Genomic DNA, 15,847 nt, shown 5'->3' with positions numbered 1-15,847 from the left:
AACACAATTCTGTATGCAATTCCTGTGAAAAGCCCCTGAATGGGCAGAGAGAAAGATCCTGCTGCTGGATCTTTCAGATAGAATGTATTGACCTCCTGTGGTCACCAAAGGCCTCGTGGTCCTTTTCATAAGAGCAGGGAAGTTAATTCCGGTGTCCTGGCCAAATTCCAACATGGGTAATTCCATTCTGCCTCCCAAAATTCCCCTGCAGGTTCAGCTGGATCCCCGAATCCCCTTTACTTACTGACCACCACTGCCTACTGTTGGTCTGCACCATAACATGTGACAATGATGCTCCTACTTCTAGGTTGTACAGTGTCATTGTCCCTTTTACCAGCAATTAATGATTGACTTCAAATTCTCACCTCTCTGAAACTCTCCAGCAGAGACTCAAGTGACAGTACACCCCATTTAGAAGCATCTCATCACAACCAGGTCTCACTTGGTGATCATAGCTTCAGGGCTTGACTTAGCAGCTTCTGCAAGGTGCCTTTATCAAATTAGCTCTTTCATAAGTGTCCTATAATCCATCAAGTGCTTCTGTTCTTCTGTCATAGACATGGAGGTGAAGCAGCTGGACAAAAGGGCATCTGGCCAGAGCTTTGAAGTGATCCTGAAGTCCCCTTCGGACTTGTCCCCGGAGAGTCCAGTCCTCTCTTCTCCCCCTAAGAAGAAGGACCTGTCCCTGGAGGAGCTGCAGAAGAGGCTGGAGGCTGCAGAGGAGAGGAGGAAGGTAGCAGGATATTCTAGGGAAATGCTAACTTATATGACCAATCATGTTTTAACCAAGCCCTCCAAGTGACCGCAACTCATAATTGGGGACAGAAAAACAGATACAGTGCTGGGGGTGAACAACACCGTTGATTTTACTTAGGAGCCACATCTTGTGATTGGTAATAGTGCTGTGTGTTACACTCTTGTTCAACCCCCAGTTGTTAGGTTTGATGTAGGAATCACTGGATGAAATTCTCTGGCCTGTGTTATGCAGGAGGTTAGAACAGATGATCACATTGGTCCCTTCTGGCCTTAAAATCTGTGGATCTATGGAATCCTGTGGTCCTCTGGTTTAGATTTTCATAGAGAATTATATGTGTGACCCGATGCTGCAGAATGAAAATCTCTATCACTAGCTATCTCTATAGGAGATATAAATATAAGCCACACATCCAGTAAAGCTTAGAATCAGTGCCTTTTGCACCATGTCATTGCTTTTTTAACAGCTGGCAATGCTCTTTTTGCACTTCATTTATGACCATAATTTAAAGTCTTAATAGAGAAAAATATTGGAAAATTAGAGAAACTATAAAAAGAGGCAAACCACGACACTACAGAAACTTGTGGGTAAGAGCAGGAGAAGAGGCAGTTTAATATATAGGGACAGATGTCCAGAGGAGTCTCTACATAGCTTGCAAATTGCACCAACAGTATTGCTCACACAGCAAAGACAGAATTTGGGATGTTTAACATCTACCTGCCTGAAATGCAGGTGCAAATGTAGAGGTTTGAAAATTTGTCGCATGTGATCTAGAAAGGATTTGTGGGGTGCGGAGAACATGGTCGCAATATCTAAATATCATCTAATGGATGGAGGGGGGTAGCCACATGAATGCAAGATGGTTGGACAAGAAGCAATGGTCAAAGCCTTAAGAGGGGCAGATCAGTTTAGAGTAAATATTGAGTGCAAATCCTATAACAGAGTTGCTAGGTTTTGGACAGACACCCAAAGGAGGTGGTTGTGGCACCTCCAGGGAGACATTGCAGATCAGATCAGGGAAGCATCTCTGAGACAAGGGACATGAAGAATTCCTTTCACATACACTATTGGCTTCCCACAGACCCAGGAGGCCCAAGTGCTGAAGCAGCTGGCGGAGAAGCGGGAGCACGAGCGGGAGGTGCTGCACAAGGCCCTGGAGGAGAACAATAACTTCAGCCGGCTGGCTGAGGAGAAGCTCAACTACAAGATGGAGCTGAGCAAGGAGATCCGTGAAGCTCACCTAGCTGCCTTGAGGGAGCGACTGCGTGAGAAGGCAAGTGCTAGATTCCCTTGTCCCAGCACACCTAGAGAATGGGCAGGGCCAGGACACCTGCCTATATTATAGTGGCTACTGGTACCAAAGCCTTTGCCTAGCATCTGTAGCTTGGCCTGCTGACCTCAGACACAGCTGGGATGTTCACCATGAGAGCAGAGCTCTGTATACAATCTATATCTCCTGCACCACCATTTTCCTAGGCTACCTTGTGTAACTCTCCCTCCCCAAGGTGTTGAATGTGCTCTGCTCACCCCTTCCCTCTGGAGCCCTGCTCCCCAGTTTTCTTCCTTCTCTCTCTCTCTGCCTCATACGTTTTTGGAGTGGGGTGGGACTCTATACTTGGCTGTGTGAAAGTGAGCACTGAGTTTTGGGCACTTTCTTACCACATCTGACCTCTCCTCCATCAGAACAGGTACTAAACAGAGTTCTTCAGCAGTAGCTCAGGATACCATGAGATGGAGGAGACGTGCACCTGAGAGCAGTGTAGCAGGCTCAGGCTCCCCCTCCTCCGGTCTAATGGCAGAGAACGTTACTTTATCTTCTGCTGGCCCTTGCTTGGGAGCCCAAAGGCAGCACTGACCTCAGGTCTCCTCTGCTGCACTGCGATTTGATAACTGCTCATCTCTGGGGCCAGAGGCTACAACCGCTTCCGGTCTCAGTGTGGGGCAGGACATCATTTGTGTGGGGCTCCTTCTGTGAGCCAGCTGCAGCAGGCTCTGAACACTGGTACTGAAGACCCATTCACAGAACATTCATGTGATATGCCTGGTCTTCTGAGCTCTGCATAGGAGGGGGCTAAAATTCCCTAGGTGTAAGTCTAGTGGCTTCAGTGGAATTACACCAACTCTGACAGTGTTTGAGTGTATGTGTTTGATGGTGCCAGGCTCCTGAGGATGAGGAGATGCATGCACAAAACCAGAAACTGTTCAGTTGCAGATTAAACTGAGAGGAGATGGGAAACAGCCTTGGGTTTGCCCTGTGCAGCCTGCAGACGCTGTAACCCTTTCCATGTCTTTGCAGGAACTGCATGCAGCTGAGGTTCGCAGGAACAAGGAACAGCGGGAGGAGATCTCTGGATAAAGGGCTTTTCTACACATCTAGCACCTGGTTCCTGACAACCAACCAACCCACCAACCAACCCACCCAACCCATTTTATTTTGTTTGTCTAGATGCAACATTCGGTTCCCCATTTCCCCCCACCCTCTGGTGTTCGTTCCTCAGCTACACGCTTCTCTCTCTCCATCCTTAACTGTTCAGTACTTGTGGGGGATCACAGGCCATGGGGTACCTCTAAGCATACTAGCAGCTAGTTCATATGAAGTATAGAATCAGTCAATAACCAATCAATCAGCTTCTCTTTGGGATTTTGTTCTTTTTTAAAAATCTTTCTTAAACAGATGTAAAGAATTCAGATATTAATAAATTCAACCAGCAGTGTCATGGAGATATGGATTTCCTATCCAGAGCTTATACTACTCTTGGTGTTTGCTCTGAGCCAGATATCAGTGTCAAGACAATGGGCAGTAAATAGTGAGGATTTCTTCCTTGTGAGGGAGTGGTTAATGGATCCATTGTTTCCCAGCAGATGGAGAAGGAGACCAGATGGCTCAAGGAATTGGTTATGTCATGCAGAACCTTTCACCTTGGGTCACTGGTTTGAAGCCAGCCCAGGTAGGTAGTGACTTAGTCGTTACTTTCTGATAGTGCTTTGGTAGCCCATGTGAAATTAGCTGGGGGTCTCAGAGCCTAGTGGACAGGTGCCCATATCACAAAAAATATCATCACCACAGGCATTAGTGGATAGCCTAGTCGGCCATGGGCTGAATAAGCCTGTAGACTGAACTACCCTCTCAGTTGTAGAGGCAAGACTGGGGCATGCTGGCTAAGCAGTGTCAGGGAAGCCTGCACAGTTACTGCCTGTGTTGAACCCGATTCTATGGATAATTGGGGTGGCTCGATTTCCAGGACTGTCAATCAATTTCACAAACAATAACATTTCACTTCAGTAAGTAAATAAACAAACTAGAAAGGGTATGTGATTGTGAATCAGCCCACCAGCCTTTAGAAAAACTCTAATTTGGGAGAATTACTGTTCCCTCTTCCCAAAGATGGATGTGACTCTTCAATACCATTACAGGAGAGACATTTGGACCAAAGATCATAGAATGAACCAGAGAGCTCTGGCTCTTCGGTGTAGCAAAGGACACCCTGATCTCTTCAATGGTATTTCCAGAATGGCAGCTTTGGAAAAGACAGGTGGGGGGGGGGGGGGGGGGGACACGCTGCCAGGGAGAAGACAGAAGGGGTTAGGAGATGTTTGTGTACCTGCTTCTGGTGTAGTCATGGCGGTAGAAATGTAAGGTCACTGTTTACAGAGGTGGCTGCTGTAAAAGCAGATGATGAGCCATCTGTAAGGGGTCTGCCATTCCATCACTGAGGTCAATAGAGTGGCAGACGCTTAACGCCAGATCTGAATTTGACTTGATTGATTCATCAACTGGCCTTTTTATGTCTGTGGCTAAAGTGCAAGAAGGCACCATCTTAAACTCAGTGAAGACTTGTTATAGGGTGTTTGTGCAGGATTCGGCTTGCACAAGAGCATTTCCTTGTGGGAGGATATTGTGGGGGAGAACATGGCAGCTCTTTTTCCTTTTGGAACATAGAGCAGCAAAGATTCTTTCCTCCCACCTTCCAACTTTTGCAGTGTACTGGTACCTTTCTTCCAGACCAGTGCAGTGTTTCCAAGGAAAGGGAACAGGAATATAGGCACAAATACGGGAAGGAATCATGGACTGAAATTCATCCTCACTGTGTCACAAACTTCCCCTCTCCCAATGGCCATAATGGAGTCTGTTTCGGAACCCAGGATGAACTAACAGGCCATCAAGGGGAACAGGAGGTTACTTTCTAGTAACTGGTGCCCTTTGCACACATTACCTTCAAAAAGCCACTCTTTCGGTGAGGCACACTACTCCTCCAGTGCGGCTCTGTGGAGGCAATGTCACCAAGGAGAATAACTTGTCCAAACAACTATATGCTCTTGGCCCAGTGGGTGCCACAGACATGTATATACTGCTTCCTTTTACTGTACATAGAATGGCTCCTGGCAGTTGTGCAGGCAGGCGCTGAGGGGTGTCACAAACCAGGGTTGGGATAAGCAGGGCTGGAATGTCATCTAGCACAAAGGCACCAGGTGGTGTCAAGATGCCAAAGCAGATAGGGATTTCATATTTGGTGTAAAGTTCCCCTTGCGCCCCCCTTCCCCAACAAATATTTGCTGACTCAGTTCTGAAGCTGCAGGTTTTCCATCTACAACGAGCTGGCAGAGTGTAAGGAATCTGCCATGCCCCAAACCAGATGGGTAACAATTGGTTACAAAAGCCAAATAGTGTGGTAAAGAAGTGACAGCAGCTGCTGGAAACAAGGCCGCTAGCCTCTCCCTAATCTACCAGAGAATAAATTCTCCTTTTAAATAGAGAAGATCCCTCTATGGCCACAACATGTTTATGGATATTAGGGAAAAGCTCTGCTCCAAAGGGAAGGACTAGCTTAGCCACAAACCTCTCTGCCAGGGTCAGAGAAAGGCCAGGACTGTTGTTTGGCCCCAGCAGTGTCAAGGGACAGGAAGCATGTTAGGGGCAGGGTAGGGAAAAGGAAAGGAAACTGAGGGTTGAATTTCTTAACAGTAGCTAATGATCAGTTTGTAAGTAGCAGTTGTCTTAGATAAGCATCTGTGTACACTGCGGAATCATCGCCAGAATCATCTCATCCTTATAGTGACAATAAATTTTAAAGTTAATGAATAAATAAAATGTTTGTGTGTAAGAAATGGTTGAAACTGTCAAATGTCCGTGTCTCACACCGGTGGGAGCTGAGAAGATGTCTGCAAGATATTAACCCTGTCCTACTCTCTGTAGTGCTGAGTGTTTGCTTGGTGTGTAATTCTGACCTGAAGCTTGTTGTAAATACTGTTTTTAGTACTATGACGATGATTATTATTATCAGAAATGTTGTAGTCATGAGCACGAGATTAAAACCAATGAGAAACAACCATTTCCACTTTGATTACCCACTGGGCTCAAAAGAATTTGGAGGCAGGGCCAGGTGAGGGCAGGATGCCTGGGGCTGTGGGATCTAGGCCCAGAGAGAGCAGTACATCGAGAGCCAAGTGGCAGCACAGTGCATAGCTGTTTGCTGCCTGCTGAGTGTCTGGGCTGCTTCAGGTGGAAGGTAAATCAGGGAGTCAGGAGTAGGAGGCAGACCAAAGAGTCCTTCAGGCAGGGTGGGTGGGAACTGGGAGAATTAATTCCAGGAGTGGGGCAGAAGGAGGATCAGGAGAAAAAATCTAATGGGTGGGACGTGATGTTTCAAACACAACCCTAAAATGTAATGGAGCCGGGTCCAATTTAGTATTAATTCAACTCTGCCTCTGCGGAGGTAGTCCAGTCTATTTCCTGTAACCAGGGAACAAGACTGAAGAAATGGATGGTTCTATGTATGATGCAGAAGAAAGTGGGTAGCTGCAGACTGGTCTTTGTTGGGGGCCTTCCTTCCCTTATCCTGTACAGTCACCAGGTCTCAATTTTTGCCTCTGCTTGTATCTTCCATCTCAGACTTTCATGGTGAAGCTCCCAGTTCAAGATCGCCTCCACACAGTTACAGGCCAATTTTGATCTCAGGTGAAGACTTATTCTTGCAATAGCTTGCCTGACAAATACTCAAATTGGTGATTCACACAAGATCTGGGCAGAGAGGGGCCTAGGATATAGCGCTTGTGCAGACGGGAGAGCTGGGAACCTCATTTTCTTCACCTTTACACCTTCAGTGCTGTGAGGTACAGTGGACATGGCAGGAAAATGCATTTGTGCAGGATAAACTGATGCATCAGGGAGAGAAACAGGGGCATGTCAGGTAGAGGTTTGCATCAGTAATGTCAGGGAAAGGTTTGTTACATCTGATGGGATATGTCATGTCAGGGAAAAATGCTTGTATGGTGTGCCCAGGTGAATCAGGTATAACATGGTGCTGTGTCTGCCCCGTGCAACTGAATGTCAGGGAAATGAGTTTGTCCAGTGCCACTGGCTGTATCAGGGCAACGTGTTTGGTTTCTGTGGCTGTGTGCCTCTGGGAATGCAATTCCTGTTGCTTGGAGGGACATCCCACTAACACTGCTGATGAAACGTTTGCACAGTCCAGACTGCAGCAGAGAGGTTAATGACAGATGCAAGATACATGCCTGAACTAACGTTGTGCCTGACAGCATCATACATCGCTTTGATCTTCAGTTCACAAATCCACATCAGCTCACAATTATTTCATTCCTGTTGACGTCCCAGAATTGCTAACAAGCAGTTTGTGCCTGAAGAGGGGTTTCTTACCCCGCCCCCACCCCATTAACTCCCTTATATTTCCATCACACTTCATTTTTCTTGTGGCTCTTCAGCCATTCCCTCATGTTGCCATCTTCAGGTATTTTCCGTGGCATGCAATTTACAAATTCCTGTGGCACCATTTCTTATGACAGGGCTTGAGCTCCTTCTGTGGCCTTTTAGGGTATATCTACTTGGCAATAAAATACCCATGGCTATCCTACATCACCTGACTTGCGCTCATGGGGCTCAGGCTGTAAGGCTATAAAATTTCAGTGTAGACATTCGGCCTTGGGCTGGAGCCCAGGCTCTGGGACCTTCCCTTCTTGCCGGGTCCCAGAGCCCATGTTTCAGTTCAAGCCTGAATGTCTACAGTGTAGTTTTGTAGCCCCTGAGCCAAGAGGAAAAGTCAGCTAACACAGGCCAACTGCACATGTTTTATTGCAGTGCAGCCATACCCTTAGACACTCATTGATGGGAATTTCTAACTAGACTTGCTGTTAGTGGCTGCATCTAAGAGCATATCTACTTGCGTAACAGCGTATCTACTTTGGGCCACGCTCTCTTTTGGTGTAACTTCAATGAAGTCAGTATTTACACCAGCAGAGAATTTAGTCTAATGTATACTCCAGGTGTAACAGAAAGAACTGTGGTAGCAAAAGACCACCAGTGTGTATACACATTTCAAATTCCTAGCTCCCTCCCTGTTCTCTTGGGCAAATTAAAGACTCCTACCCTGTAGAGAAAAAGGAAGATGAACCTGAAGATAAATTATTTCCCAGGTGTCACAAGCATCTTGGTGATTAGCAATTCTTGGGTAAGAACTAGAACAATCTGGCTCATGTTCCAAATATTAGACTTTCCGTTTGCTTTATTTAGAGGAAGTATTCAGATTTGGTTTTAAGGGATTCTCTCAAGGCTGTACGGCCCATAAAGTGACAACAGAGTGCTCCTCGTTCATGTCTATTTTGGAAGTTCTCACTCCATTTTTTGTTGTGTTCTCAAATAAACCTTGCCGCAGTCAGAGTGTGGGAGTTACCCCAGATGCTAGCCTTTTAGTGCCACTGGCAATTCACAGACAATTGTGTGCATGTTCCAGTAGGGGATCAGAGCTGTGACACTGCTCCAGTAAAGTGTAAATTTCAGGTTTTTTCCCTTGCCAGGACCAGTGAGACTCCCTGCCCCTGGTTCTGTTTAACTTTGTTGTCTCACGTAACTGGCTTCATTCCATTAAGCAGAATTACTAGCTTTGCGCACTTGCAGTGGTGACGGCCGTGTATTCACATACAGTGAGCATGCACAGACATGCACATGTGTATACACTCTATATGCATATGCCCACCTATCACCACATCAAACTTGAAACAAGAGTCAGGGAATGGCTGTTTATGGTGCTATAGAGACTTACTGCAAACCATGCTAGGGATGACATGACATATTAGGACCAATAAACTCCATCTCTGTACAGGTGCCTAAGTAATGTAGATGAGGGGCACAAACCAGCATTTAGGTTTCTATAACCCAGAGCCTACTCGGGGCTGAGGGGATAACCAACTTCACTGGAAGCTGGAGGGATGTTATCTGAACACAGGAAGTGCAGCCAGGAATGCCTGACTTGGGCAAGTCATTTGGGGTAAGTCTACCCTGAAAGAGAGAAAAAAAAAAAAAGCCTGCAGCCCCAGAGTCTCAGAGCTCGGATCAACTGACTTGGGCTGGCACTACAGGGCTAAAAATAAAGCAGACATTTCTGCTCAGTCTGAACCCCGCCCACGCCGGGTTTCAGAGCCTGAGCCCTGCCCAAGCAGGCATGTCTGCAGCGCTACTTTTAGCCCCATAACACGAGCCCCATAAGCCCACATCAGTTGATCCCGGGTGCTGAGGCTTGCTGCCGCAGATTTTCTTGCGGCATAGAGGTACCCTCCACTTCTCTGTGTCTCTCAGTTCCCTCATCTGTAACACGGGGTAATAATACTTCCCTACCTCACAGGGGTGTTGAGAGGATTAACAAGTTAATGTCTGCACAGCACTTTGAAGATGGAAAGCACTCTGCAAGTGCTGAGTATTATGACTATTAGGCCATCAGCCACCTCCCTGCAAAGACAAAAATTAAACAATGGGCCCATTCAGTTCCCCAGGGCTGCCCCCGTGTTCTCTCTGGAGCCAATTTGGATTTGAATATCATTGGCCTTGTGCAGGATTCACTCCTCATGACCCAGTGCGTGCTATCTTTGCTCTTCCCAAATAGCTCAATAAGATACTGTAAATGGTGTTATGAACAGACTTTCCATCACTGTAATGGAGCCTTGTCTGGTTCCTTTAGGTCTACCACGTGCATTTAATTGTCAACTTGAGGTTGTTGTTGTGCAAAAGAAGTGATTATGAAAAATAAAAAGAAATAAACTTGGTATGAAACCACATGCCTCCATTTCTCTTAATACACCCAATTTATTTTAATCTTCCACGGCTTCCGTTCTTGTTGGGAAAATAATAACTCAGCAGAATATAAAACTGGCTCAAAGATAGAGTATGGAATCTAGGTTTTTGTTAAACTAAATAGTAATTATTGCCCATCCTTAAAGACAGCTCACAGATCTGTAATTTAACTACATTCTCCAGGAGAAAAACTAACTAATTAAACACTTCAATGCAGATAACACCATTATTTTACCTAATCCTAGGGGAAGTGAAGAGTTCAAAGCCCTTTCATGAGGAGAGAAGGATCAAAAACTCAGCAGTCAGTTGTCAAAAAAAAGGGTTAAAATTCTGGGAAACCTACAAACATCTTTTAGCATTGGCCCTTACTCAGCTCAGCAGAAGTAGCTTTTACCTAAAAAAAATTTCTTTTTTTAAAAAAAGCAACCTCATTCCAAAACGTTGCACTTTATACCCGCTCAAATCTCCTTGGAAAGGCACCTCCATCCTGGGACACAAGGGAAGGCCTCATGCCACTGGGTGCCTATTAACTTCAACAGTATTTGAAGGTCAATGTCTTACAAGGACAGGATCTAAGAAAACATCCAGGAAGTCCAGTAAACCAGCTCCTGCACCCGAAGTCACAGGCAATGGAATGTTTCAGAGTAGCAGCCGTGTTAGTCTGTATCTGCAAAAAGAAAAGGAGGACTTGTGGCACCTTAGAGACTAAACAATGTATTTGAGCATAAGCTTTCGTAAGCTACAGCTCACTTCATCGGATGCATTCAGTGGAAAATGCAGTGGGGAAAATGGAATATACACGGTCATGAGTAGGGGATACAAAGGGCAATACTGGTCTTTTAAACCTAGTGAGTTATCTGCACTTAAGACCATAGGACACAGGGAAGGGCATGGAGGACATCTAGAGAGAAGAAATAGGAGCTGCAGTTAAGATTTTTCAAAGTGGCCCAGGGGATTTCTCCATTTAAATGGAAGATGTTTGGCTAAATTCCCTGTATGCTCTGGACATTTCACCTCACATCCATTTTTGCTTTCACTGGATGAAATTTTGGCTAATTTGGCAAATGGCCAATGTCACAATCTTACCCCCTTTGTATGAAAACATCTATAAAAGTGGATCGCCATCTAGACTGTATCAGCTTTTAATGATCCCATTAAAAATAGCACAACTGTGGCAGAATTCAAGAATCTTCATTTATAGATGAGAAACTGAAACGAGCGGAAGACATGGGGTGGTGATGTTATAAGAAATAAGGGACTCCATTTCCTAATGGAGAAGTCTTCCATAACACCAGTTTAGGAAGGACAATGAAAATAGCCATGAACCAATTACCGTGTCAACATTTGTGCACCAAGTCCTGATGAGCCTGAGGCCCCAGGACATCTGCATGTGCGCACGAAGCCTGCAGAAGGGGCAGTTCTATCTTTACAGCACAATCCTCCTGTTTTTGAAAATAATCTATGTCCTTACTGGAGGGATAGTGCTGCCTCTGTATTTCTACGTGCTCCACAATATACCACTGATCCTGCCTCAGCAATTTTTACAAAAAACATCACAGGAAGTTAGAACTAGTTCCCGTCCCCAGGACTGTAGGCAAGGCACTTAGACATCACAAGAGACTGTTTTCTTTATGCATATCTAGACTAAGTAACCTCATTCTCCTTGGTTTTTGTCAGCTTCTCTACAGCTGGTCACTGAGGGCCAGGTTCTTCTGTGTGTCATCCTCACAGCCCCATGAAGCGTCTCCCGTTCAGTCAGGCACATCTGCCCCGTCCCCATGTGTCCCTGCACCCCCCCGATCCCCATGTATCCCTGAACCCCTCTCCCATTCAGCCCCTGGCTCAATGCTGTCACCCCACTAGCTCCTGAGCCCCCGCCCTAGTTGGTCCCTACCACTTACCCTTCTGAACCGCAGTCTGTGACCCCCCACAGCAGCCCTGTGTGCCCCACTGTTCCCCCAATATCCTCCATCCCTCCTAACCTGGCTCCACGGGCAGGGCCCCGTGATGAACACAGCCAGCTGCTGACTGTTACGGCTGGTCAGCAGCAGTTGTCTGTTCCCACGCACAGTGACCTCTGGTGGGAAAACGGCAGAACTGCAGCACTTGGGCAGAATAAAAATTCCACACTGGATATTAATTCTGCGGGTGCGCAGTGCTGCAGAATTTCCCCAGGAGTATACCATCTCAGGCTAACTAAGAGACTCCATCCCATCCTAGTGAACACTGACTTGGCCTCAGTAACTCATGCCTTAGTCCCCTCCTGGATGGACTAAAACAGTGCAATACACCTGTGCATGAAGCCATCAGCCCTTAGGAATCCCCAACACACAAAGAATGCTGCAGTTTCTCTCCTCAACAACACAAGCTACCATGATCATATCAAATCTGTTCTCTGCTCTCTACACTACCTCCCATAAGAGCCCTAGTCAGATGGCATTAATGTGATCAGCTGGCCAGTATTTAACCAGGCTGGCCATTTTTTAATGGATTTTCCAGTTGCCATAAAAATAATTTAATCTGCCAGTTTTTTTTTAACATGGGTCTAAAGATTTGCATTATTCTCACAATACACTGGAACAGCTAACGTTAAAAGTTTCTATGTCCAGCTAAAGATGCTGCAGTGTTCCCACTTCCACAGTTTAAGCGGTAACAGAACAAAACTTTTGAAAATACAGCAGCTGTCTGCTCACCAACATGAAAGTGCATTGCATGTGTGTGTGAGGGGGTTTGAGACACTATTAGCGGCTGTTGAAGGGGACATTGCAGAGTTGGGTTGGGGTTGCGGTGGGATTGCCTTGTGGCGGAGTGGTGGGGAGGGTGGCTTTTTCTTTCTTTTTTTTTTTTTTTGTATTTCAAAGGTGATAACACTTCACCTGAGCTGATCTTCAAGAGACTGGATGCCAGGATACCTAACTGATTGCCTGATGCTCAGGTATTGATGACAGCACCACTTCTCAGGAGTCAGGCCAAGCATGAGGGAGCTGTCATTCACATGGATAATTCACAGTATAGATTCACATGGATTCACATCTATACTGGTGAGAGAACTTTCTCATGGGCCAGTCACAGGTTGTGGAACAAACTTCACAAGATCCAAGAACCATCTTAGGCGTCATCACCTTCTGTTCCAAGTGCAAGATGCACTTTTTTTAACCTTGCCTTCAATATATACACATGTAGCAGAGCAGGCAAACAAAACAAAACAAATCATCAGAAAGAAAAAGAGAAAAGGAAGGGAGAACCACACGTGACAAACATTAGTCACTTTGCTTAATTCACTTCTGGAAGGTGCTCAGCTACTATGGTGAAAAGGGCAGTATGAGAACCTGAATTAAACTTAATATTTTAAATTTTATTGGACTAGCAAGGTTTGTGTATTATTTTAACTATCAGTGCAGTACTGTGAGTGTCTTAGCACAGATGCATTATAATAAAAAATATTACACCACCACCAGGAACTAGATGTTCACTAATTCTCCCTCATTGCAAGCTCTAGTGGTAAGGCCCAGAGTGTGAGGTCGTTTGCGACATTTTAATATACATCTGCAAGAGCGACGTATTGCAGCCACCACCAATCCTAAACAGGATGCATGCACAGGTGCAATGCATGTACAGGCAGAAGGCAAACACAAAGGAAATGCACGTGCACACACAGAACGCTTGCAGAAACGGGAACGCAGGCAGATTTAGCACTTAAATGTCGAAGCACCATGCAAACCCTTAATGCGGAGGGGGAAAGGAGTGTGGGGAGAAAGGGCCAGCTCACAAACAGAACGTGCACCAAGTGAGATCCGTGCACCAGCCACCAAAGGAGGTAGGGACCACGCGCGCACGGAATGCAGGCGCAAGTTGCTGCGGGAAGGTGCCTGCACAATGCCCAGAACAAAACGCACCACGCCCCGTGCCCCTGGAGCATGCACAGGCAGGTGGCCCAATGCACGAGCCCGCCGCAGCAGCAGCGGGAGCAGAGAGGCGGGCGCGCGCGCGCTCCGCCGCTGTGCTGAGCACAGAGGGGACAGAGCGAGGCCGGGGCCCGCGCCCTCCCCCCAGAACGTCCTGCCGCGCAGGCGCGCTAGGCCAGGCCGGCACCTATTTCACAGGCCGGCCGGCTCCACCGCCCCCGCTAAATAAGTCCCAGCAGCGCTGCCTTGCCCCCGCGTGCGCCTGCGCGGGGCAGAGCGGCGCGCGCCGGAGCCCGGCTCCCCCCTTCTCCCACCCGCCGCCTAACAAGGAGCCGGAGCCTGCGCGGGGCAGCGGGAGCCCCAGCCTGAGGTAAGAGCCGGGCCCGGCGCCGCCGCTGGGCCTCCGCACGCACCGTCCGGCCAGCGGGTCCCTGCGGAGCGTCAGGACGTTACGGCAGCGGCAGGGAGACGGCGGCAGCGCCCGGCCGCCCGCCCCGCTCCCCCCCCGCCCGGCGCTGCCAGCGTGAGCGCGCCCCCGCGCTCCCCCCCTCCTCCTCCTCCTCCCCCGTCCGGCGTTGCCAGCGTGAGCGCGCCCCGCCCGCGCCGCCCCCGCCCGCGCTGGGACTGCGGGGACCCCAGCGCGCGGGAGGGGAAGAAGCGGGCGCTGCCTCGCAGCTCGCGCGGGGGCTGCACGCGCCGCCTGTGGAAATGCCCCCCCCGTGGGGCTGCGCGCGGTGCCTGCCTGCCCGCCCCCCCGTGCGCGCGCCCTCCCGCCCTCCCGCCCCCCGTGCGCGCGCCCTCCCGCCCTCCCGCCCCCCGTGCGCGCGCCCTCCTTCCCTCGTCCGGCTCCCCGGGCATCGGCTGCCGCTGAGCCGCGCGCGCCTCCGCGTGCACGGACGCCCTGCCCCTGCCTCCAGATATAGCCCCCCCCCCCCCCCGGGGGTTGAATGCGGCGTTTGCCCCACCCTGCTTCTAGCTGGGCACTTCCCTACCCGGACAGGGAAGGGATTGTCTGCACCACCTTGCGTCCCTTTGTGTATGCAGGATTAGTACCCTCGGCGAGCAGTGCCTGCCGTCTCCGCACCCACGCCTTGCCAGCAGACCCGCCTCTGACTAGTGCATGCAGTGTGTACACCCTTGTCCTCTGGGCATTGCCTGCACAGTGTTCATATCACCCGCTTCCCTTACAGTACGCTCCTTCTGGGTGTTGCATGTACCGTTTTCTTACACGCTAATGCGCCACTCTCTCTAGGTGTTATGTGCAATGTTTACACCCTACCCCCATGTAAATTCTTTCCTCCTTCGGGCATTCTACGAAATGCATCCCGTAACCTTTCATTGCAACCAGCCCCTGTTACTTTGCATGCATTGTGCCATCATTCCAGTTGGAAACATGCCTTTTGGGCACTGTGTAGAGTAGGTAGGTAATATGTGCACCATCTTGTAGTCAAAAGTACCTCAGACATTCTGTGGAAGCCCTTTTCTCTCTCACACCTGCTAACATTGTAGTCTCCATACCCATAGACCTCTCAAGTGCCAAGATCTCCCCTACCATTTCATGCAATATGTTCACCTTGTGCAGTTTGTGCCCTCCCCCAGCCTGCCTAAAGCTCAAGTGCACCCCTAGTCACTGCATGTTGTGTACAAAACCCCACCCAAAAAACAGGGTTACTGGCAGTTCCCTTCTGTTATACAGTTGACCTAGTATCTGAGGCAAGTCCTTCTGGTTACTGTGATGATCTGGAATATCTGTGGTATCATGAAAAGCACAGATACATAATTAAATATTAAAATGAATTTATTGATTCTGTAATAATTAAATTAATCTAAAATTCTGTGTTTCAAAATGTTTCCAAGCATTTTATGTGTTGCTGTGTACCTTCTGATTTGATGCAGAATTCAGGGCTGGATACTCTTCAGAAATGGGTTGGGGATGGAACCCCTTAGCAGTTCCAAAATAAGCAGTTCTATGCCTGTTTCCAGAGAGTGCAATCTGTATTTGGGGATGGCAGGGGAGGTTTCTACCGCTCCTTCTGGTCAGGTCCAAGGAATTTTAATCTTTCCGCACATCCTGGTTTCTTAAAGCATAGCATCTCTTCTTTGTCCCTC

At 48.0% G+C, this 15,847-nt stretch overlaps 2 protein-coding genes across 2 annotated transcripts in view; both read left to right on the top strand.

The window, feature by feature from the left end:
* Positions 1 to 9,813, top strand: part of STMN3 (stathmin 3) — a 42,672-nt gene extending 32,859 nt beyond the window's left edge. The window contains exons 4-6 of the mRNA XM_073308885.1: positions 558 to 733; positions 1,836 to 2,027; positions 3,051 to 9,813. Of these exons, the coding sequence (XP_073164986.1) occupies positions 558 to 733; positions 1,836 to 2,027; positions 3,051 to 3,110 (428 nt within the window). The 3' untranslated portion in view covers positions 3,111 to 9,813. The remainder of the gene's footprint in view (positions 1 to 557; positions 734 to 1,835; positions 2,028 to 3,050) is intronic.
* A 4,183-nt stretch (positions 9,814 to 13,996) lies between these two features.
* Positions 13,997 to 15,847, top strand: part of GMEB2 (glucocorticoid modulatory element binding protein 2) — a 43,570-nt gene continuing 41,719 nt past the window's right edge. The window contains exon 1 of the mRNA XM_073308877.1: positions 13,997 to 14,108. The gene's annotated coding sequence lies outside the window, so the exon portion shown is untranslated. The remainder of the gene's footprint in view (positions 14,109 to 15,847) is intronic.

This window comes from Lepidochelys kempii, chromosome 13 (assembly GCF_965140265.1).
Source record: "Lepidochelys kempii isolate rLepKem1 chromosome 13, rLepKem1.hap2, whole genome shotgun sequence".
Classification (NCBI taxonomy): domain Eukaryota; kingdom Metazoa; phylum Chordata; order Testudines; family Cheloniidae; genus Lepidochelys; species Lepidochelys kempii.
This window is presented reverse-complemented; position numbering and strand designations above follow the sequence as displayed.